Below are 25719 nucleotides of genomic sequence, written 5' to 3' on the forward strand. Positions count from 1 at the left end.
TCTATTTTTGATATTTATTTAATAATGCGACATATTAATTATTTATTTTTAAATTTTTATTTTTTTATTTTTTATGATAAAATTAGTATTTTAATCTATTTATTTTCTAGGTTTTCTGTCTTTTTTATATTGACAATACATATTGTAAATATTTGATTATAATTTTACTTTGAAGTGTATAAAATGTTCATTGTTTAGGGTAAAAGTCATATGAGCATTGTTATTCTATAACTTTGTGTTTATATATATATGAGATAATCATATTTTATCATATGAAATATATAATTGAAATGAAAAAGAATTAGTAGTACCTTAAGTTGAGAAAAAAATAAATAATAAGTTGTTCAGTAAAACATGTGTTTTAAATCTGAAAATTTATAATAAACAATGTTTGTATGTAAAATATTTCTTGACTTAGAAATTCTAAGTATATGTTTTAAAAAAAATAAATATAACGAAAAAATTTTTTTATATGAAATGTAGTAATATATTCATTGTGTTTCTAAAGTTTCAACTTTTAAAATTTTATTTAATTTCTGATACATTAATTTCTTAAATAACAAAAGAAATTAATTGAGAAGTATATTTATATAAATTTTCCTGAATCAAAATAAAAAAATAACAACTTAAAGGTTTTTCTAGAAAAATCCCAACGTATTTCAAATTAATTTGTAAGAAAGTTTTTTTTTATAGAAAGAAAATATGCATAATAAAATTAATTTGTGTATGCTAGTGTTGTTTATACTTCTAATTAAACAAGAATATGATTTGAGTTGGCGTCTTCTGCTTGTAGGAAGCATCCGCTCTATGGTCCTTTCAACATCAGCTTCGTATCCTCGAATTAGTAATTTCAGAGATACGCATTCTTATATCTTCTTTAGCTTGATCGTCTAGATATAAGCTTGTACTGTCTTAGGGATTCTAAGTCACTTTTAAAAGATTTGTAAAACTTAGTCACTATACCGTCGCAGGTGATTATGTAGAGAATTATTTCTGTTTTAAAACCATACTAAGCACAGTTCGTTTGTAAGACATCGTATTTCTATACTTATCGGTTTAAAGGAGATATTAAATATATATATAAATTATATTTTTAAAACAAGAAAATATAATTTAAGTATTTTTATGTCTGCGATAATAAGAAAAATTATCTGATTTTTCCTTTTCTCGTTTAAAATTTTTTTCATACAGTTAAAAAGCTGGATGTTGTTTGTTTAATTATGCGTTGTGTCAATATATTATGTTTAGGCTAATTTAGATAGATAAAATATATAGTGTAGTGAAAAACTCAAAAATTTTCATGCAATATTTATAAAAAAGCTTTTACCTCAGTACTATTATTATAAATGATGCACTTATTTTCTAATATTCATTAGAAATACAGAAATTTATAAAACCATTTGTACAAGCGTGGTAGGTGTAATTTAAAAGTAACTAAAAAAAAGCCTTAAGCAAGTCTTAAGACAATACAACAAAGTTATTCCGATGTATGACAAGTTATATATAGCAAATAAAACACGATTCATATATTGATATAATTTATTATATCATTTTTTTTAAATTCAATCAAAAACACATTAAAATCTTTGTTTTCATTATTTAATTATTATGAAAACGAGTTATGACATGGGCTGTTTTCGTTAGTGTCGAAATTAGAGTTAACAATACTTATAAAGTTAACGAAAACATAGTATATTAGATTTTACTATATATATATGACGTTCTTATAAACACTTTGATTTTTATAATATAAACATGTTTTGAAATAAAGTAGCTTTAATATCATTTTTTTGTAATTACGGATTATACGGATTTAAGATTCAATCTTTACTTTATATGTTCATGATTTGTTATATTAAATTTATCTGTGCATTACAATGGCTTTTTTGGTAGATTCGAAATTGACCTAAATTTAAGCATAATTTTTCTGTTTTGATACAAATACTAGGTCTTTTCTGTAAAAAAAACCTTCAAATAGTAATAGAATCACAAAGATTATGTACTTTTTCTTATTTTAAAATTATATAATAATATTTGCTATCTCTGATATTCAAATAATTTAGCCTACACAAATATATAAATAGCCGTCCAAACCTATACTTCTTAATTGTATCTATATACTGAATCAAATTTCACATAGAAACATAATAGTAAAACAAATTTGGAGAAATCCTTGTGCAATATTATAAATATAATTTCAAACAATCATTGTATTATAAACAAACTATTAAGTTAACATAATTTTAAAAATTTGATCTATATATATTTTTATCATTCTAAGAGGAGTCTGACAAATTTTCTAAATTACGGCTTTTTAAGAATTTTATGTGGCTACGTGTTTTTTATTTTGTTGTATTAAAGGCAATTTACATTATCATCAGTTACAGTAACTATCAGTCGTTTCAATGTTTACGGAATTACAATTTATACAATTAAAATTTTGTTTTCAAATTTGAATAGAGCTAAAAATAGTAAATAAAGATTATATTATTAATACTATGTTAATTATTAATCAACTTACGTGACAAGTCATTTTTTTTCATATCTGTGTCTAATACATTATATATTTTATTAATATTGCAATAAAACACATGTATATTAATTCTTAAAGTTTTTTTTTTAATCTTTACCCTTTATTTCTAGTTAAATATAAGAAGAGAAATACAAGGCTTTGTGAAAATTAAAAAGAAATATGTAAATTTATATGGTTTATAGTGTTCGATTTAATATAACAGTAAAAATTTGATTATATAAAAACTTTTATTTTCTTACAAATGAAAATTTATTTTGACAGCACAATTGATATTTAGTAAATATTTAATTAAAATCATTTGCAGTAGATATAATTAAAGTCCAAAGTGCTTGAAAAATTTCCATAATTTTAGAATGTTGATATGTAAGAAAATAAAACGTAATTTATATGCTAAAATTCATATAATATTTATGGAGCTATGGCAGTCTGGTGGCCAAAAATCCCTTAAAAGGAATTTTTAAAAAAATCACCCCAAAAATGAAAAGTCAAGAGGAAAAACTTTTTGAAATTTTTAAAATATATTGAAAAAACAAGCAAATCATGTATAAAATGTGGTTCTATAAGTAAAAAATATTATGAAAATGTTATTTTTCGATGTACTTGGTCTAAATGTAGAAGTAAATGGTCTTTATTAAAAAACACTCCATTCTACAATAACAAGCTTGGAATTAATACTATGTTATTAATTATTAAATCATGGTCTGTTAATGTAAAGTATAAAGCTATTGCGGAATTTCTTGAAATTACCATTAAAAGTGTAATAAAAATCATTTCTTTAACAGTAAATTCCATCGAAAATTCTGTTTACGTTGAAACAGGTATAAATGGAGGACCTGGGATTGTTGTGGAAATAGATGAAAGTAAGTTTGGTAAATTAAAATACCATAGAGGCCATGGGTAGAAGGAGTTTGGATTTTCGGAATGGTAGAAAGAACACCTCAAAGGAAAATTGTGTTTGTTCCTGTTGATAATAGAAGAGCAACTACACTAGAAGAACTTTTAAAAAAAATATGTTCACCCAGAATCTATCATACATAGTGATTGCTTCTCTTCATATTCTAGGTTGTGTTCAATTTTTCAACAACATAAGACGGTTAATCATTCAAAAGAATTTGTTAATAAAAATAAATATGCCATACTAATACTATCGAAGGTAATTGGAGCGCTGTTAAAAGTGAAACTTCCATAAGGCATAGAACAAAAAAATTAATAAAGAGTTCTTTGTTAAGATTTATGCTTAGAAGAAATTTTGAAGGGAATTTGTTTGATAAAATTATTAAAATGATTTTTAAGTTTTTATTTTTTTCATCTTGACTTTTCATTTTTGGGGTGATTTTTTTAAAAATTCCTTTTAAGGGATTTTTGGCCACCAGATTGCCCTTTAACCAATATTTATAGACATAAAAAAATAAATATTTCAACATCTTTAAATGATTTGTATTTTATAAAATATTTTACAGCTGAAATTATTCGTTTTAAATATAAAAACGATTAGACATAATTATTTATTTCATATTTGTTTGTTTTTATTTTACTTTTCAAGCAAAGATATATATTTTTGGTTAAATTTACAATAAAAAATTATATATTGTTAGAATAAAATTTAAAAGTAATAGACAAGATGTTTTTTGATACTTTAACTACAAGATTATCAATTTTGTTAATAAATGGTTATTTTATATACGTTTTATATTGATGAAGGAATTTTTATGCATTCCATATCTATAATTATTATAATAGTATTAAAATGTTTTTTACACATTTCAGGATTTATACGTGAATTTCCATTTGTTTATTTATGGCAATAAATAAGAGCCCTTATAATATCGTGAGATCACACATAGAAATAAGTTAGAAAAATAGATAAATAATAGGAAAGTATATAATAAGTATTAAAATATTAAATAGGATTTTTTTATAAATTTTAAATATATAAGACCTTTTGTTTGCTTGTATGTGTGTTTAATGATCAAGCAATTAAGTTTTTCTAATATTTTGAAAGATTTTAACGTAAGACTAAGAATTTTACGTAATCAATTAGATAAATTTATTAATGACCTATTAATTATAGAAACACTGAACTTACTCTTTTTAAGAATCTTGTATAGTTGTTTATAATAATATGCACAATTTTACAAATTTGTAATTTTATTAATCAAAAAATATATGGTAGAACATAAGAAAGAAATAATATATATTTCGGCATATTTGTATTGACTTTGAGCATTTTTAAGAAAGTGTTATGATATACAATATGAGCGTTTGAATTTTGATTACGATTAAGTCCTGCTTAAATTAATCAATAGATAAATAATTATACACATACCAATATAAATTAGGGAGTATATTTATAAAAGACTACTCATAATGTAAAATATGTACTGGCATAAGGGTTGGTATGTATGATTGCTAAATTAAATTTTGATGATTAACAAAAGATATTTAAATTTGTTAGTATACTATTTTTTCGAGACATTAGATCATTTATTTCTCAATATAGTAAAATATACTGTTAAAAGATTGTGCAATATGATATTTAAGCGTTTCATACTTTTGTAAGTATTGACGATCATTAAGATGAATAATTTCCTCTATAATTCAGATGTTTAATAAATTTAATTAATGAATTAGTTTGAAGAAAACATTGTTTTGTTAATACAAATGCAAAAATAATGAACAGATTAAAAATTTATTAACAGTGAAATTATAAATATAAAAAATGTCTTATATTTTTTTTGAATCCGAACAATGTGTTGTTCGCTATTGTAAAGTTTAATTTGGTAATTTTTAATATTGTATGATTGATGAAAAAATTTGTCTTATCTTAACTACTTGAACTCTATGATTATTTACTAATACTTCAAAATATTTTTAAAGCGTATAGGTTGTCATCGTTAAATCTTTTATTCACTTTGTAACTCACTTTGTAACATCTGCTTGGAAGATGGTACTTGAAAAAGTATTTAGTGTATCAAATCCTCTTATTATATGTAATAGTATGGTCATCTCTATTAAGTTAAACACAAAACACATCATGGTAAGCGCAATTTGTTAATTTTTTCTATTTAAGAATCGTTCTTATATATTAAAACTTCTATCATTTACATTTGCTTTTTAAAATCTTATAATTAAAAATTTTGACTTATAATATCGTTACACATTATATAATATAATTAAATGATTCTACAAACAATTTATACGCATGTCAGATATTAGATTTACAACAAACTCAAGTGGTTAATAGCTTTTTGGTCGTATATATGTAATTAATAAATAAAATTACGAAAGCAATTCATCTTTCCATATTATATAATTCTATAAATTTCTTTATGACTAATTATAATATACTCAGCTATATGTAATACGCTATTAATATTGATTAAAATTAAATATTATATATCTGGAAATTACGAATGTACTAGAACCTAGGCTTTTAAAAATATTGTATGTACAAAAATTATTTAATTTGTAAAAAAGAAATTTTCGATTTCTAATTAATTTGACTTCGAAAAGTTTTGCACTAGAATTCATTAAGTGTTTCTATAATATAAAAGCATCACAACAAAAAAAAAATTATTTTAAATAAAAGTGAAGTCATATTCTGTTTAAGATACTTTTTTCTGATTAACTTTTTTTATTAGATTAATTGAAGATTTTATAAGCATCGATTAATAGCTATCATTTTTTATTACCATATTAATATATATCATTTTAAAATATAATATATTTTTATTTTTCCTATTATTTAATCAAAGCAGTATGATCAAATTGTTTATAATATCATATTACTGATTACCTTCACAAAATGCACTCAAAATCTCTTCATCTGTTCCCGAGATGGTTTCTAAAATTCTCTTATTGGGCTTAAAACACTCTTTCCTGCTCAGTATCTGCCCATGTCCGATTGAAAATTAAATTTTTCGAAGTCTTTAAGGACTCTCATCTTTATATATGCTTTTGTCAAATCAGAATATGTGGTAATTAGCAATTTTATCAAAAATTTAATAATACAAAAAAATTTTAAACTGATTGAATAATCATCTCTAAAAATTAAATTTTAAAAATCACTGAAAAATCTTATTTCATTATTATTTTTTTATAAATATTTTAATACTAACATCACATTCTGTTGATTTTATATAGACTTTAGTAAATTATAACAGTTGTTAATGGTATTGTTTTTTAGAAGATAATTTATCAATGACGATACAATTTTTGCTCGTCATTATTAACTTTGATTGTTCTTTTATACAGAATATTCAAGGACTTTTAATTTATTTTTATTTTGATCATGTACTGATAAATTTTTAGAAAAAAAATCATTCAACTAATTTATCATAGGATTTATATTTAAAATAAAGTTTTGTAAACTTAGTTATAAATTTATGTTAATATTTAATTTTTTTACTACTATAAAATGACAGTACTACAATTAGTATTTTAGTGAGTTCTTTTAATTCCATCTAACTTTTGAAATATTTATGTTCTATAATAATATTTGTATTGTAAATTTTTGAATTTCAAATGTAATTCTTTTTTTTTATTACTCCTTGTATATATAAAATTATAGGTAAACTTATAAAAAACCTTTTACTTTGTTTAAAAATTTGTACATGCTATGTCAGTGTAGTCTTATACGACAAATATATCATTACCTCATAGATTATTATATGCATATTTTCGAAATTTTATATATAATCTAATTTATTCATCTAATATAAATTTTTCTTTTAATTGTAAAAATTAGACTGATATTAATAAATAATACTCATTAAGATCACCGAAAGAGATCAATATTACTTAAAAATATACTTATCTTAATTTTTGTATTTTGTTTCAAGGTAAAAAAAAGAATCACTACTTAGAGTCGAGTAAAAAATGACTTCTTTACTTTTACAATTAATTTGGGTAATTTATGAGTAGTATCCATTTTTATTAAATTAAACGACAAAAATACGTATTATATATAGTTTTTATGTACAAATAAAAATGTTTATCCATCCTAGTAAATATGGGTAACGATTAATGTATGATATTAAACTAAGATCAATAGATATAATGAATTGCCCAAGCCAGGCACATCATGTTACACACACTTAAGTCTTTGCAATATTTATGTGAATCTTTTACTCTCTCATTCTTCACAATTCAATCTTAATTTTTACGATTGTGTTGATCACTAATTTTTTTATTTGACAACAAAGTATAGAATTGTATAATTGTTCTAAGAAGCTCTTTGATCAAATTAAATAATCTTTCAACTGCTCCAAATAGATCTGTATTCCAGAGTGTAGCAGTCATACCTTTTGATTTTGTATATTTTTCATTTTGATAACACGGTCTAGATAAATTTAAATTTAATCAAGCCGAATGTTCTGTTGTTCATAGATATTTAATTCTATGTGTTGGAATAATCATATGGGTTGTTTTTAAATATATTTTAAAAATGTCAATTCTAACATTATTGTTTAATTTTATTCATTGCCATCACTTTTAATGTAAACAAACGAAAGTATTACATAAGAGCCCCTAAATACAATGCCAAATAAATCTGTTACTTCTAAAACCAAATCTTCATCTGCCCCAAGCTCTCTAGATGGTAACAGTTAGATATTTAACTTGCTCTTGCATGTAATTATTGATTATTGTAAAAACTTGACGTTTATACTAATAAAATAAATTTATAATTTATATAACATCATTGATATGCTTTGAAGTTGATGAACTTTTTTATAAATTTTACTTTCTATTGTATATATAGATACAATTATCATAAAAATTATGATATTCTAAAATCAAGAGCAATTTACTATTCTAAATTCGACAATATTGTACATAGTAAGCATAATACATTTGGGTTTTATTAGATATGGTATGTATATTTCTTATAAGGGTTTGATCTTTTTTTCAGGATTGCGGAAACTTCTCTTCTTAAGAAAAATTACAATTATTAAAACCTAATGATACTAAATGAATTTAAAATACCAATTTTATAAAAACTGTTATTGTTTTGATTTACAAACGAATAATACTGTTGACAAGATTTCTATTTCTTTTATTACAGATTAATCATTGTCCATTACAAGAAAATGTAAAGTTTCTGAATGGAAAAATCAGCATTATGCTGTTGTGAGTGATATTTTTTCAATTAAATGTATGATTAATTTTCTAACTTAAATATATGTCATCTTTAATATTGTAAATGACTTAACCCCTCAAAATGTGTTTTTTTGTAAGAAATTACGTTTCGATAATCTTTCCCTAGAAATTCATATTCTTCCAAAAAAGAGATTAGAAATATTAGATATAAAAATTAGGGAATGAAAGAGACAAGTATATTTATTATTTAGCACAATTATAATGTTAGAAGAAATTTCACAACATATTTTTTTTACAATAATTTTCTTGGAAGAATTTTATAAAAATTTATTTTATAGACAATTAGTCCCAGTACGAAATTAAGGCGAAAATAAGTTGTTTAATCATAAAATAAGGTAGAGTAAAGATCAAAAAAATTGAGTTTATTGCATTTTTAGCAGAGTTAATAAGATCTGTACTTTTTCTTGTTTTCATTAAAGATTTATATATAATTTATTTGGGTATAATATTCGCCTTATTAATTACTTTTCACAAGATACGCTTACAGTCTCATCTGGCAGTTCCAGGACTTCCTTCTGAGATTTACTCATAGGGCTCTCGAAGACCCCTTCTCGATCTGTATCAAGCCATGTCTGGCTGACATAGTTAGGCTTTCTAAAGTCATTTTAAGGACTCTTGACTGTATATATGCTTCCGCCCTGGGTTCTAATCTGAGCACTTTGATATGCGTACGGAGAAAATTAGTTACTATTCCATCCCACGTCATCACATAAGGAATAGCTTTCAGCTTGTATTTGCTATGTGAAGACACATGATTTGCGAGCAAGTCGTATTTATGTTTCTTTTCTGTTTCTACTGCATGGAGGTTGTTTAAACTTGTGATTCCAACTTTACAAGGATCATAAAAGATTTAACTTTTATTTATATGTAATGTACCTGTCTTCCATACAAATCTAAAAAAATTTAAGTGAGCTTATTATGGACCACTAGAAACAATTTTAATAGGGGTTGTAATTCCGATGCATAATAATTTAATTTTTACATTGGATATATTATATTTATTTTTATAATTATTTACTCATCTTATTATAATATATTCAAACTGGGAAGTAATCGAAAATATATATGCCCAAATTATGTCAATATCATCATGATTTTTATTTTACTTATTATTCATAAGTATTTAAGAAATAATTATGTTATGATTTCGTTAATTTTACTTTTTATTGCTTTATTGACGATATGTATAAACACTTTTTTTTATAGTAGATAGTCAACCCCTCTCATAATCCTTTATTCACATTTTATTACCTTTTATTCTTCAAAAACAATTACCTTCTATAAATATAATTTTTGATTATTACTCTTCTATGAATTATATGTCACAGTTCGGAACGGACTCCAGGGGTAAAAAATTAAAAAATCTTTTTAGTTTGGGGTGAACCAGAAAATAAGATCAAATAAATGTTCGATTTTAATGACTGTTCGAATTTCATCTCGATTTTTTGAGGGGTAAATTTTTGTATTTTTTTAAAATAATGGGAGGGAATAATTTAAAAGGAGAAAAATAAAATAAACGAAATTTTATGTTCTTTTTTCTTTCTTAAGCAACCTTAGATCTCTAGTACTTATTTTTTTTATAAAAATTCTATTGCCATCTTCTTTGCATTATTTACTTAATTCAATTGAATTATGTCTGTTACAACATCGACTTCTGCATCTAGATGTTCATAAAAGATGTCTTCTTGTATGACGTTGTTATCCAAATAAGGTCTTTTAAGGACTCTATCTCCTATTTTAAATTCTAAGAAATAATTTCTATACATACTTTTTTTTATACCATTCTATCTGCAGCAGTTTGTGTATGAATTCTAGCTACATCATGCTAAATTTCATTAAAAAAACGCTTTGTGTTATTCAAATCATATAGTTGCTGTATTTCTAAATTAGTATTAAAATCTAGAACATTTAATAATCTTTCTTCAGTGCGTTCTTCGTCCTCACACTCTTGTTCGTGCTTTCGCTATTAATATAATCTAAAATACTTTTAGTATTAAACTCATCCATTATGTCCATAATGTGTCTACCAAACATTAGAAATAATGGTGTTTGTCTCGTGGTAAAGTTTCTTAAATTATTATATAACCAGGTAACATCTTATCGTACCTTTTTCCATTGAGCAAATTATTTCTGTCCTTAAAGTAGATTCAGTGATCTACTTTATTTTTAATTGTATTGTCTATCTGTCCTTGTTTATGTACATCTAGCTTTCTTACACCTTATTTCATATTCTGACGCAAATCGACATATATTTGATTTACAAATTCGCTGTCTTTATCAGTATGAAGGATAAAACAAGCATTATACGTTATAAAAAATGTTTTAAAGGCATTCTTTACATTTACCTGTTTTGTCAAGCAGTGGTAACGTAAAACAAAATTTGGTATAAAAATCTAATTTTTATTTACCATTTATATCTATCATTGAGCTCTCGACACAGCCAAAGATCAATAAAGTCTGTAACATATCTTTTTCTAAGATATTTTACTACAATTGATATAATAATCTCTAGTTACTTGATTTTTTTAGATTTACATATATAGCAGCTATTAAAACCTCTCTGGATATCTTTTTCGGTTGGTCGTATACTTTTGTATGCAATATAAACAATCTGTTCCATTTACATGCATTTTGTAGACATGGATCAGTTTTAAAGCGTTGCTCGTTGGTGGTAAAAAATCTTAATGATCGTTAAAGACCTACTTTAAATCTCATTGTGAGCTGTGTGATACCATTACATTCATTCATGATAAAGATAAATTTTTTACTTTTTTTCTAAAAGCATCTTTTTTATGTTTTTCTACCAACCTTGTTGAAACAATACCAGTCTTTAAAATGACAAAAAATCCTTGTCTTTAATTGTTATTCAATTTTTTTTTCATGCCCTTAAATTATGAAGTTTTATTACAAATAAATACCAGCGTTTTTTTAGTTTTTTACTCTTCTCAGTAGTATTTTCCAAACCGTTTGCTACGAACGGATATTATTTCTTAATATTTTACCCTTCACAGATAAGCATTTTCCCTACGTCCGCCCTGAACGGTGACAATTAAAAAGTTTCTGTCATTATACCCTGATTTTAACCTTACTCTTAGATATTTGATTATTGTAAAAGGCAATACTCAAAGGATTAAAATCTATAACATTTTAGTATATTCTTTTAATGTCATTAAATTATTACGTATGTTTTTTTACATGCTTATTTTTTACTATTCGCTATCATTATCACAGTAAGAAAACCATATAAATTACAAGTTATGAAAAATATAGATTCCTCTATCTTGCAAAAAAGATAATTTGCATTAAAATCTAAACATTTTAATATACAAATACAAATTTTTCAAAATCCAGAGGAGCTACCTTCAAGTTAATATATTTCATTCAGATCATCAATGTTTTTATTAGTTTGTAGAGGGCTACGTGGTCCTACAAATGGCGTATTATAGCATAGTCTGTTGTCTCCCTTTCTTGTTTCTGTATTTTAGAGGCTTGTTATTATTTCAATTGTTGTGTCAAATTCTTTGAATTCTGGGTAGAGTATTAATTTTAAATAAATAATTTAGCTTTAAATAGGCCGGTCGAAATGACTATTTTCTAAAATTGTAATTATAAAGAAAGAAAAATTGATTTTTTGTAGTAGTTATAATACCACAAAATATTATAAACGAATGATCGTTAGTGACGTAATCCAGATGACTACTTTTAGATAAATAATGTTCTAAAAAATATATTTTATTTTTAGTTTTAAAGCCTCGTTGGGCATATAAATTGGGAGTCTGGTCAAGGCTTTGTAGTCCTTCCTTGGTCTTGTGTTTCAAGGGAATTGATCGATGTTCTCTTTCATCATCCGGTGGGAGTCAGGGCAAAAAAGAAATAAATATTTGATTTTTGGAATAGACCAGTCGACCGGTCTATTTTCCAAAAAGGGGAAATTTATAAAATAAAAATAATTAATTTGTGGTATTTGTAATATTACAGTTAGGTTTTTGCAAAAGTCATAACTTTTTTTTAAAAGATAGTAGAGTAAATTAATAATAAAAATCCCTTAAAATATAAAAAACATAAGGAACATATGTATTATTATGCAGAGGATATTGTTAGCGTATTTAATCATGATCAAAATTTGTAATTTATAAACATAAGAATCAAGGTAAATTTTTTTAGTGTTTTTTCAATTCGACCATTATTTCATTAAATAATTTTAAGTTATCATTTACGATTTTAAAAACTTCACTTTCGTTCAACAAATTTTTTATATTTTGAAAAAATCTTTTTCTTTTTACTTTTTCAGATTCATCATCAAAAAACTCACTTTTTAGAAGGTTTATTATCGAGGGATATAATAATTCTTTGCAATACGTTCCCATATTTTCGGGTGTAAAATTTAATAAACTCAATATAAATTTATCTATAAATATATTTCTATATTCATTTATTATCTCTGTACTTATATTCATGCGCAATAGATCTGATTCACATTCATTAAAAGCATTAGTTATTTCAATTCTGCCTTTATTTTCAATTATCTTTTTTTCTGATTCATATCGATTCGTTTGTATGTATCTTTCCATAATTTCTAAACGTAAATTATTCAACTTTTCTTCGATATTTGTTTTTGATATTATTTCTTTTAAAAATTGTATTTTTTCAAATTTCATTGTACTTTCAATATTTTTTTCTTTGATTCTTTTTCTTATATTTTCATTATTTTTTTTTATATTGTTTTTATCTAACTTAATTTTAGTGATAACATCATCTTGGTTTATCTTTGTATATTTGTTCATATATTTATCAGGTATGTTAAAAGAGTATAATCCTGTAAATAACATCGCTATTTGACAGATATTTTCCAACACTATGTCCCGGGTTCTAAAATACACCTCTTTATGTGTATCTGAAATTAATCTAAAGACTTCAATTAAATTAATATGTTCAGTTTTATCTTTTTCGGCCTCATTTTCGTTTTTTTCTGCCAAAATATATATCCCAATTTCTTTTATTAATATATAAAAAATATTTTTGATTAAATCAGTTTCGTTTATATATGCTTCTATTTCCAAAAGCAAGCAAAGGGCGATTAAATATAAATAATCGTTGGAAATAGGCTTATTTAGATCTGCTGTTATGTTTTCTGATAGTTCTAATATGTTAGTTTCAACATATTCTTTATCTTTGATTAATTTATGTAATGTACAAATATCAATTGTTTTTTTACACAACAATAAATGACTAAAAATGATATTTATTGCTGATCCCGAACTAAGCAATATTCTTTGAACTAAAAAATCTAAATTTTCATTATTAAGTAATAACTTGTAAAAACACCAAATGCCATTATCAATATTCGTTTTAGCTAAGGCAGAGATGATAATTTGAATATTTCTGTAGCAATCCGTGCTTATGTAAACATTGTTCGATTCTTTGACGTTATACTGCTCTAAAAAGTAGTGAAATTCCTTGTCGTCAATTTTAAAAATTATTACTTCTGTTTCTATATTTAGTTCAAAACTATTTTCATCATCATTCAAAAAAATATAATTAAGTGTACATAATATTTTTTTATATTTTTTTATATAATTAAAGATGATATCGTGGTGGTATAAATTGTAGATATCAAAAAGTTTTCTTGCAATTTGATATCTATAAAATTTTTGAATGTCAATTTCTGGTAAAACTAAGTGATAAAAATCATCAACACAAAATTCCATTACATGACAAATGTTTTCAATGTCGATTCTCAATACAATTTTATAACTCTGTGTAAAAAAATCTATATAATGAAAAATATTAGTCTGGAACTTTTCAAAATAACTTTTACTACTATCATTATAAATTTGAAAAAAATAATTTGTTTTTTCATTTCCTACACTACATATTTGTTTATAGAGTATCTTAAAAAAAGAGTTATTTGCCATTCTTTCGTTGTTTGCTTTTTTTAGTTCATACACAAACTTTAACATAATAGGATGGTTTTCTTGACAACATGTAGAGTATAAAAATACTATTGAATAATGCTCGGGCGCAATTAATATTTTTTCTATTTCTTCTTCCATTTTAATTATAATATCTTCTGTCGGTTTATTTTTTGTGTCAAGGACAAATTCGCCCAAATTTTGATCGTTAAATGTTTTAACCGTACAAGTTAACTTCCCAAACCCAGCAGTCGATCTACAAAAGTCCGCCAAGATAGTTATATTGTTTTTTGGATTTAAAGGATTGTATGATATAAAATTACCTTTTTCTATATCTTTTATAAAACTTTCATATATTTTTTCGTATAAAGGATGGCTAGTTTGTGCCGACAAACACATAAGTAATACTATAGAGATTTTCATAATGGGCTAAAAAAATAAATATTTATACAATCATTTTACGTCATAAATTTGATCATACGAAAGAAATCAAAAAGTTTAAAGAGATTGCATATAAACTACTTGATTGAGTTCTTATTGTCTCCTTTTAGATTTGTTTATACTTAAATGTGGCATTTGTTGTTATTATAAACAATAAAGCAATCTATCCAAATAACATTTAAGGTAGGACGATTTTTACTTCCTCCCCTTACATAAATAACAATTATTATAAAATATTCTTTTTTTGTTAAATTCGAAATCAAAAAAAAGAAGAAAATAAATAATTTGCAGTCCAATAATAGTTTAAATAGTTCTAATTTGATCATATTGTATGAAAAACATAATCATATGAAGCATTTTATAGTTTTTTTTTCTCAAAAAATGTTTAAATATACGTCTTAATATGTAAAACCAGTTTCTATTCACTTGTATTATTAAAATATTAATTAAAGTTATTGATAATTCCTTATCATTTTGTATTGTTTTATCTTGGCTTTTTTATAATATAAATTACTTTTTCTATAAAGTATAAAATAATTGGGCTAATGTCGGCTTTAGCAAAAAAAATTTCGATATAGGGTTTTTTGGTTTTTTTTTGCCCCTTTTCGAAAACGTTGGAAAAAATTCTTACAAGAAAAGAATTAGAAATATCCTATCAATTTATATTATTTACATTATAACCTAACAAAAGTGCACAATATGTAATTTTTTTTAATGATTTTACGTTTTAAAGGGTCTGTGCTCGTTCAAATAGAATAAAAATAATGAAATTTTGACTAGTTTATCATTTTTATATTTATTTGTGAAATATGTAGAATTCTTATATTACAAATGATTTATGAATATTCTCTTCTTGAATCGAATTAGCTATTTTACTAAACGTTAAAAAAAGTTGAACAAAGACCCCCTATTATTATAACGAAAATTTAAATCAGAACTTTTATAAGTGTATGATATTTATAAATATTATTAAATTTTATTTTGATGCATTAATATATTTTTGGTTTTTTTTTTCTTAAAATCTTCTTTCCTCCGTTTTTAAAAAGGGCAAAACCCCCCTAAATCGAAATTTTTCTGCTAAACTGTTATTAGCCTTTAATTGTATTATTTTTTAGTTTATTAATTTTTTATAGTTTTTGAAAAAAATTAATTTTCATTTTTGTATTCTCGAAAACATTCATATGTTGTATATAACATCAAATAGTAAATTATAAAATATAAACATGTGCAAGACTATATTCATTGTAACTTTTTAATATTTCTTGTATAGCTTCGTTTCAATATTCTAATGTAGTTTTGGTAAATTTCATTACACATATTTGAGGAAATTTTCTACAAGATCTATTGAAATGTATAATAAAAAGAAGATTTGATCAAGTATTTAACAAAATAAAAAGCTAAAATGAAGAATAAATTTGAAAACGGGTTTTTATTGTTTTGTTTTAAATTTTTATTAAGGGTCTTTCTCCTCCTTATTTTAAGTTTTGATGTTTTTCCATCTAGATGGATTTTTCATGGGGAACTCCTATATTTAACAATATGATCAAAGATTTTGTTACGTACAAGATTTACGAAGAAAAGACCACGAAAGAAATTTTCGGATCAAAATGAATTTAAAAAATTTTATTTATATATACCTTTGTTAAAACGATGAATTACTATAGAAAAACTAAATTTAAAATCCAAAAAATCTTGATTTTATGTCTATTTTGAACTCGATATATATATATATATATATATATATATGAATCAAATAATTTAACATAGCTTAATCCTATATTAGCGATTACAATTAAAAAAATTAAAATAGAAATTCCATTAAATGGGGCTGTATCTATAGAATTCTTTTTATTGACATTCGGCCAACTTAAATATGATGTTTGGATAATAATATCAGCCAAATATAAATTATATATCAAAAGTAGTGTTTTTTTTACTTATATATAATTTTCGAACATACATTGTATGAAATGAAAAATAATATTTTAGTCCTTTCTATATATTTGATCTATTATTTCATGGATTTTTATGCATTCATTTGTCCTCAAAGATACTCTATGTAATTTTCTTATTAATGAATTTATAATTGTAAGTACTTCTAAATGTTTTGTAATATCCTCATATTTACTATGTTTCAATTCTTCTTCCACGTCTTGAAAAGTTTTTATTATTGGTATATAATTAAATAATAACATTACCTCTTTATTATAATTATTTGTTGAAATTTTGTTGTATGCTGAGTATATCTTATTACTGCCATATTTTCTCCTCAAATCAAAAATTGTCATAAAATCTCTAAATATACTTACAACTTGTGTAATTAAATTATAAGTTTCTTTCTTCAAACATAAATTTTCTATTTTTTCAAAAGTTTTGACGAATTCTTTTTTAGTTTGGAGTTTTATATATTGTGAAAAAATATATATCTTTTTATAGCACTCTTTAAGGATTTCGTTTGATTCTTCGTCTAAATTTATAAAGTACTTAATTATTTTCATCCTATTTATTCTGAATTTAAACTCATTCATACTTTTTTGACAATTAGTCAAGAGTTTGGAGGAATTATAAAAAGGAAGTTTCTTGTTTTGATTTACGAAGTTATTTTCTAAAATAGCATTTTCAAGTTTATCCAAGGCCTTCTGCGTATCTAATTCTATTGAGTCAATTTCAATAATTTTATTAAAATCTTTATCATTGATATACATTTCCATTTCTTGTTTTAAGTTACAGGTTTCAATATCCTCAAATATATTTTTATTGATTACATTATAAACATCTTCTTCGTAACTCTCAACTTTCCTAAAATTTTCAGTTATATCTCTTTGACAATTAAGAGTTTCTATACATTTATTAATATTAAATGAGGAACAAAAAATAATTGTAAAAATAAAAAACATTAAGGGTAAATGAAATTGGGTGCACAGAAATAAACAAAAAGAAATTATTAAATTTCTGCATTGTCATGCATTTAATTTTTTTGTCATAATTAACATAAAAAAATCAAAATATTATAATTATTACAATTTAAAATAAAATGTTAATAAAACATTTATATAAAGTCTAAATATAAAAAGGTGTTCATATATAAAAATATGCTCATACATGTATAATTTTAATCAGAAAAAAAACTTAAAAGTCATCTCTTTAATTATTGAGTAAACCGTCGTATAAAACTATTACAAAAATGTAGATTCGTTGTATTTGCAACAGAGGTTTATTGTCTGGGCATGGTACTATTATACCTCTTTGTGATTTATAATCTTTAGTTAATTTATCATCTGCATAAAAAACATAAAAAAGAAGGATTAGGCACCAGAAGACCATTCTTCAAGAGTTTCTTTTTAACTAGTGTAAATAAATAACAAAAAAGAAAGAAAACGGGGGTACAAAAATTATTTAAGACAAATAAATGAGACCAAGATAAAAAAGGTAGTCCTATTGCTTAACTGACGTTAAATTACAAAAACACTTGCTATATCAAACAATTAAACACAAATAATACTCATTAACATAGTTTTACATTAGTAGAATTAATGATAAAAATGCAGCAATATATAGAATCATAAAAACTTGTGTGAAATTATATTATATACTTGAATCCATAAAATATAGATGTTAAGTTATATGGTTCGAGTCTAATTTTTTTGAGTTTTATTTTTAAGTTCTAAAAAATGCAATGGAACGCTTTTTATAAGGAAATTTTAAATCTGAGATTCGTCACATTCTAGAATACATGTATTGCTAATTTTTAATCTAAAAAACACGTTATCGCGTTCTTTCTTTTATTTTAGATACATTCAAAAATTTTATACATCTAAATATTCATATATTGACTGTAGTATAAGCATTGAAATATTTTTAATTTCCTATAGTTCTCTTTAACAATTTTCACAAAAATTTATTTAGTATTACCTATAATGATTTTGTAAATGCATAATAATATAGTTGTATCCTATTTTATAATACAAAATTATACATTTATAATGAAAAAAGGCATCTTCGTAGTTTAGTTGTTGAAAGTTTGATTTTTAATGAATTAAAAATAGTATTATTCATAAAGAGAACAGAAAAATATTGCTTTAAAAAATGTGTTGTATTTTTATATATGCTTTATGTTGTATTTACAAAAATATTTGATTCATGAAACTTCTGTACGCTAAACTCAAAAATTATATCAAACTGGAAACGAAACTTATACAACGAAAAATGTAGATAAATTTTACATCATCTCAAGTAAACTATTGCTTGGATTAAAAAATATCGCTGCTAAACTCTCAGGTGTAATCTCTCGAGTTGCGCAACGGTCTGAGCCCGGACTTTTTTTCTCCTAAGAGACCCTTGGAGAGAATCGAAAAAATAATATTAATAAAACATTTTATTCCAAGAAAACTTTGATAATTTCAAATAAACATTCTCAACTCTTGATATTAAAATATATAGCGCATATATTCTACAAATAAGTGCTTCAAAAAATCTGTGATTGCATTTTTGAATTCTTTTCTGGCTATTGTATCAAATTTGAGCTAAACCAGACTCCCTCTATTATATTTTTGGTCTTTCGGACTTGTGGATAAAACCGTCATCATGGACTACAACGCGATGATCTTCATTGATAGATTTAACTGCTGCGGAATGAGATTTATGCCCTTCCAATGTGCAAGTCGTTTCGTTTTTTATGTATTTTTAAAAGAATTAGTCATCGTCTGTATAGTACGGTTAGGTATTATCTCGGTTCTTAATTCAAACGTTCGCTCTTCTATTGTACCAATAAAACATGTACAATTTTGACTGTGTCATATCTTTCCGACAAAAATATGACAAATTCCTCTTTTACTATAGCAGCTTCATCGGTATGTGTCACTTCTTCAATCCCTCCTTTTTTTTGGTATTTGATGTTTTCCTTTCTCAGTGTTTCATATACTTTTTTTTTAGTCCTGAAAACACTGGAAGCTGACACACGTAATTTTTATTAAGTTTAGTGTAGACTGCTTTTTATTAAATGAACACAAAATATACCAATAATTGTGTTTAGGTATTCTGGGATTCGAAATGAAAGTTTTATCAAAAACTCCATATTAGCTCAACATCCACCCTTTCCCCTACACTTAAACCGTTGGCAGCCTATGTACGAATTATTCGGAGGGAATACTCTTATCCCAGGACAAATCGTACATTCTATGGCAATTTTTAGTAATTTTATCCACTAGCCAACATATTGCCTCATTGGGTCTTGTAAGTTTTTGACCTACTGTCAATCAGCTATGGGCATATCATAAAAATAAAATATTTTTGAAAAAATAGTCTAAAAAAGAAAAAAGTTTATAGCTAAAAAATGTTAATCCGAATGAAATTCAAACAAAACTGCAAAATTTCGTATCTTGGGGATATGGTTCGTAAAAATCCTTTTTCCCACTTTACGATCTGTGCCCGGATTTAGTACGTAAAAAAATGGAAAGTCCGGGCTCAGACCGTTGCACCAAAAAATAAGTGGAAGTAAATTTTTTCTCGTTAAATCTTTACTTAATACCCATCAGATATTTATACAAATTTTGATTTTTATTTTTGTTCCTTTTTTAATATCGAAATCAACAAATGCGGAAATAAGTAAATTACATAGTTGAAGGTATGGTTACGTTAGGAAATATTTTAGTTAAGAATATATAAAACATAGTAATATTGTAATTTAAAACTGTTTGTCTTCTAGCATTCATTGAGAAATTTAACAGTACAATATAAGAATTTTTTTAATTTTATACCATCGTTTTTTGTAAGTTAGAGGTCTTCATCTACTTATTTTATTCTTGTTTTCTCAATATGATATTATTTGGGTTCGATGTTACAAATTAGATGTATTAAGTGTGTATAATTTATCTATATAGAAATGAATTTAGTTTATTTTTTCTGGGAAACTCAGTTCCGGAATATTGTCGGAATTGTTTTCTAGAATTTACTTAACCCTTTCACAAAGCAATATAATAACGTTCATTCAAATAAAAAAAAGTGTATGAATTGAAATATAAAACATAAGGAAGTCATCTCATTGAAAGATATAGAATAAAGCGATATAATGTTGTCATTCGAATTAAATAAGATAACCAATTATTGGGGTTTCTTTATTACATCTCTCTGTTTTGATATTCCGACCAAAAATGGAAACTCAAAAAAAGGAGGTACGTACCATAAAACTTTTATATAAATTCGCTTTCAAAACGGGGAAGCATATGCTAGTTAGATATATAAAAAATTTACATATTCAACATGATTTTTTGTGTCATTATTATTCAATTTTGTTTAGTTAAATATAGCTTCATCTATTTTTAAAACTTTATAATAGTTTATGGATTTTTATTTATCTTTCTTTAGTAAAAAGTTAATTATTTCTTTAGAATATAAATATTGATTATATGTTCGAGGAGTAAGAAAATCTATTTTTTATCTTTTAAACGTGCATAAGTCTTTAAAAAAAAAATTAATCATTTATAATTTTTTATTTATAGATTGATTTTATATATTTGTATATTTATATTTTCTTTATTTATTTATTACTAACATTATAACTTACTTGTACACATATTCATTGTGATATAATCGTATAAGGCACAATAGATATACATAATAAAGAATAAGAAGAAGTCATGTTCAAGTAAATGAAATATTTATATATTTAAATATAGAAAATGTGAAAAAACTAATTATTTAAAGTGATTGTGTTGTTTTTTTTGATTTTTATTTTTTTTTCTTCCGGTTCAAACGATTAAACTTTCATTAATAGTACTAAAATTAGAGTTCCATCTACTATGTTAGTGTTGCGTGGAACTGCTCGATTTTCTTTTGTTAATAAAAAGATACCAAATTTAGATAGCAAGATTAAATTATACATTTCTGATCTCAATATAATAAACAAAATTCTACTAAGAACAATTTGTTTTAGATATATTTTTAATTATATAAAAAAATGCAAGAATGAGAAATCGCCTCACAATATTTAAAAATCTGAAATCAATCAGATATAAAAATTATTTTTAAAATAATAATGTCTAGGGGTTGTTTAAATGTAAATTTTGAAAATCAATTTTTCTAATTGCAAAAATACATACAGTTGGAGTTATTATAGTGTATAATATAATAAATTTTAAAACATCATATAAAATCATAATATGTTTGTTTTGTGCATTATTATATTGCTTACATGTTTAATTTTACGGTAAATCTATTCGAGGATTTATAAATTTCAGTTTTTTTTTGTCCGAAAAAATTGAAGGATGTTTGTCCTGTCATAGTAGAATATAAATTTTATAACAGCTTACATAACGCTAAAAAAATTCAAATTTTTATATAAACAATATATTATTAGTACAAGATGCATTTTTTTATTGGGGAAAATTATAATTTTTAATTTTATGTTTTTTCCATTCGGTCATAAAATTAGAATATAAATTTTATAATAAATTAAAATTAGTTATATTATTTAATTTTTTTTGAAAAAATATAACTAGATCAAGTCAATGATGCAATTAACATAAATAAATAAATAGACATCGTGCTTCAATGATTCCTTATTGTATTTATATAATACCCGAGAAGATTATGATTGTATATTTTATAATACAATCAGTTAGAAAGCTACCTGATTTTTTATTGTATAAATAAATTTATTGATATATGTAATTTAATAGTTTCTTATTCATATATACAACAATAATTAAATGAAATTGGCAAGAATATGGCCAAAAGAAATAAAAAAAATATTACAAATAATAAAGAATCTGCGAAATATTATGTAATAAAAATCGCTAGATGTAAATATTTTATTGTTTTTAGCTGAAAAAATCTTAGATTAATTTCTATGTTTATTAGTCATTAAATTTTTAAAAAAGCTTTATAAAAACTTGTAGCTTGTTATTTTCCATTCTTTGCAATTTAACGTCCTTCAAACATATTTTAATTAGCTTTATATCAATTTGTACAAAATAAAACAAACTAATAGTTTATATAAAAAAAATAAAAAGTATCCAAATTTTTATCGTGTATAAATATGTACTCATGTAATTAGATAGAATTTAAATATTAGGGTATAATAGACCATCATTATTTCTCTACTGTCTTTCTTATCAACGTTACACAAAAGTAAAATACATTTATTTTTAATTTTCTTGATAGGAAACATTTATAATTTATATTTTTATTGTAATTTAATAACAAAAAAAAGAATTTTAATATAATGAATTGTTCATGGATAAAAAGGAATAAAAAAAAAGAATAAATTTATTAAAGAGATTTTTTATATTTAACTTTTGAATTAATTAGAATGGCACAAAAGGATTTTTTGATAAATAACTGGTTCGCAAAACTCTTGTTTGAGCAATTTAAAACTTATACAAGCATGTATAGCTTTAAAAACTAAAAACACATTAACTTATTTAGTAACTTAGAAAGACTTTTTAGTCATAAATGAGAAATTCTTAGGTATACAATTTGCTTTAAAGATTTTTTATTAGATATTTTTCTTTTATTACATTTATTTATTAAATTTAATTTTTTTACTATAAACAAAAAACAAAACAATAGCAAAGTACGGATATAAGAAATAAGCTTTCCAAAGATTTGCAATCCTATCTAAATTTTTTAGGAAAGGTTATAATCAAAACGAAGTACTATATCAGACCAATCTGGTGTTAAAAATTTATTTATAAGTATATTAGGCGGATTTAGACACTACATTTTGTTTATTGCCCCCAAATGTAAGCAACTTTTGCATTGATAAATAATTTGCATAAATAGTACAATCCTAAACATGCAATAATACTAAGTATCGAAAATTATATAAAAGACCACAAAATCGATTGAAAATTTAAAAATTGTTAATCATGATTGTATAATTTGCGTTTTAAAAAGATTAAATTTTAATCTAAGATAAATTAATTGCTTATCTTTTTTTTGCATATATTTATACATGAAAAAATTTTGATTTATTTATTCATATTTTTGTTTAACAAACTTTTTCACGGAAAAGTTAACAATTTTCATAAGATTTCCGTTTAATTTTCGATCTTCAATTTAATTACTAATCTATGTGGCTTGTTGCAAAGCTATAATTGGACTTATTTTGGTATCATAGAATACAGGATTAGAATGCATTATTTAAAGAATAAGTATGGAAAAGCATTGTAATTATTTTTTTGGAAAAGGCGCTTTATTGAATAAATCAAAATTGTTTTATGTGTCTCAAAAATATTGTGAGCATTACATTTAAATAATTCGAGTTAGAAAATACCAAGTGGTAAGTTTATTAATTGCATTTAGGCATTAAAATTTTGTAAAGAATGTGGAAATAGTTGTAAAAAATTAGAATCAATTTATTGACTTACGAATACAATTTACAATAATTATATATAAATTTCTGAATAAAGTATACCGAGTAAATAAATTTAGTGAGATAATAAATATAGTTTGATATTTATTTTAATTATTTGCTTAATTGATATTATTAGTTTAATTGGGATTTTTTTGTTTTCTTATAGAAAACGGAAATATCAGAAGCCATTTTAATCACTACAAATCAAAAATAAATAGAATGTATGCTTATTGAACATATTTGGTGCAATAATGTAAGAATGTGTGCTAACCTGTAAAACCCCTTTTTGTTATTTATCAAATTATATACAATTATAATAATAATAATAATTACTTCATATATATATAATAGACTTTTATGTTAATATTGAAAATGTCAAATTCAAAATATATTGAATCTTATAAAACAAGTTTTTAAAGTTAAAACTACAATAAGATTGTTATTTTTTTCATGTAGATATTATTAATTCGACTTATTGGTTATATATTATAAGGAATTGTATATTTCTTACTTAAAATATTAAATCGCACATATCGTGACGTTTATTTCTTAAGTTTAAATTAATATAACTTATGGAGTCAGAAGAATTAGTTGTTAAAACCTAGTTTCCAAAATTATACCTTAAAATTTATAATATATGAAAGACTTTTAATAAACATTGCAAAAATCAGTTTGACTTTGTATTATAATTTTGGTTACGTTTATGTTTTGCCTTCATCTGGTGTTTCCATTCACATAAAAAATTCTACATTATATTCATTTCTTCTGAATGTTTGCAAGGAGAAACTAAATCGAAGCTTGTGATCAATGCGAGTGAGTAACCATGAACAAAGAAGTAATGCGTGGGATATTTTTAAAATAGACTTTATATCTGGAATAGTTTTTATAAAATACTATGTTCAAATTCGTTCCAAACATGGAAGTCTGTTGTACCTTGTATAATATAATATTAGTCATTTGTAATTTTTTATGTAACAAACATTACATTTATTACAAATACCAAACTAAATATTTTAAAAATCTTTTGAAAAAGAAAATATATTTTTCAAAAGTTTTAAGTAATAATCTAATTATTAAAACCATTTTCAGAACAACTGTTTATTTAAAGCGATTGTTGCGCAATCGCTAAGCAATACATAAAATAAGACATATATAACATCGAAAATATTAAAGACAATAAACAGGTTATTTTTTTGTGTATGAAAATGCCGCAATAATTGATTGAGATCTATAAGTCTCAATCTATGATCGTAAAAACTCAGAAATTAAATTTTTTTATGCATAGAAATATTCTTGTGTAAAATTTTGATTGTATGTTT

The 25719-nt window shown here is 23.6% G+C and overlaps 2 protein-coding genes across 2 annotated transcripts; both read right to left on the reverse strand.

Annotated features, from left to right (window-relative positions):
- Positions 1-12852: 12852 nt before the first annotated feature.
- Positions 12853-15027, reverse strand: VNE69_06001 (uncharacterized protein; the record flags this gene model as incomplete). Its single annotated transcript, XM_065473750.1, has 1 exon — positions 12853-15027. One exon carries the CDS (start codon positions 15025-15027, stop codon positions 12853-12855), a length of 2175 nt encoding a protein of 724 aa, XP_065329822.1.
- A 2003-nt stretch (positions 15028-17030) lies between these two features.
- On the reverse strand, positions 17031-17942 carry VNE69_06002 (uncharacterized protein; the record flags this gene model as incomplete). Its single annotated transcript, XM_065473751.1, has 1 exon — positions 17031-17942. The coding sequence occupies one exon, from the start codon at positions 17940-17942 to the stop codon at positions 17031-17033; it is 912 nt and encodes a 303-aa protein (XP_065329823.1).
- Between the last annotated feature and the right edge of the window lie 7777 nt (positions 17943-25719).

This window comes from Vairimorpha necatrix, chromosome 6 (assembly GCF_036630325.1).
Source record: "Vairimorpha necatrix chromosome 6, complete sequence".
NCBI classification, from domain to species: Eukaryota; Fungi; Microsporidia; family Nosematidae; genus Vairimorpha; species Vairimorpha necatrix.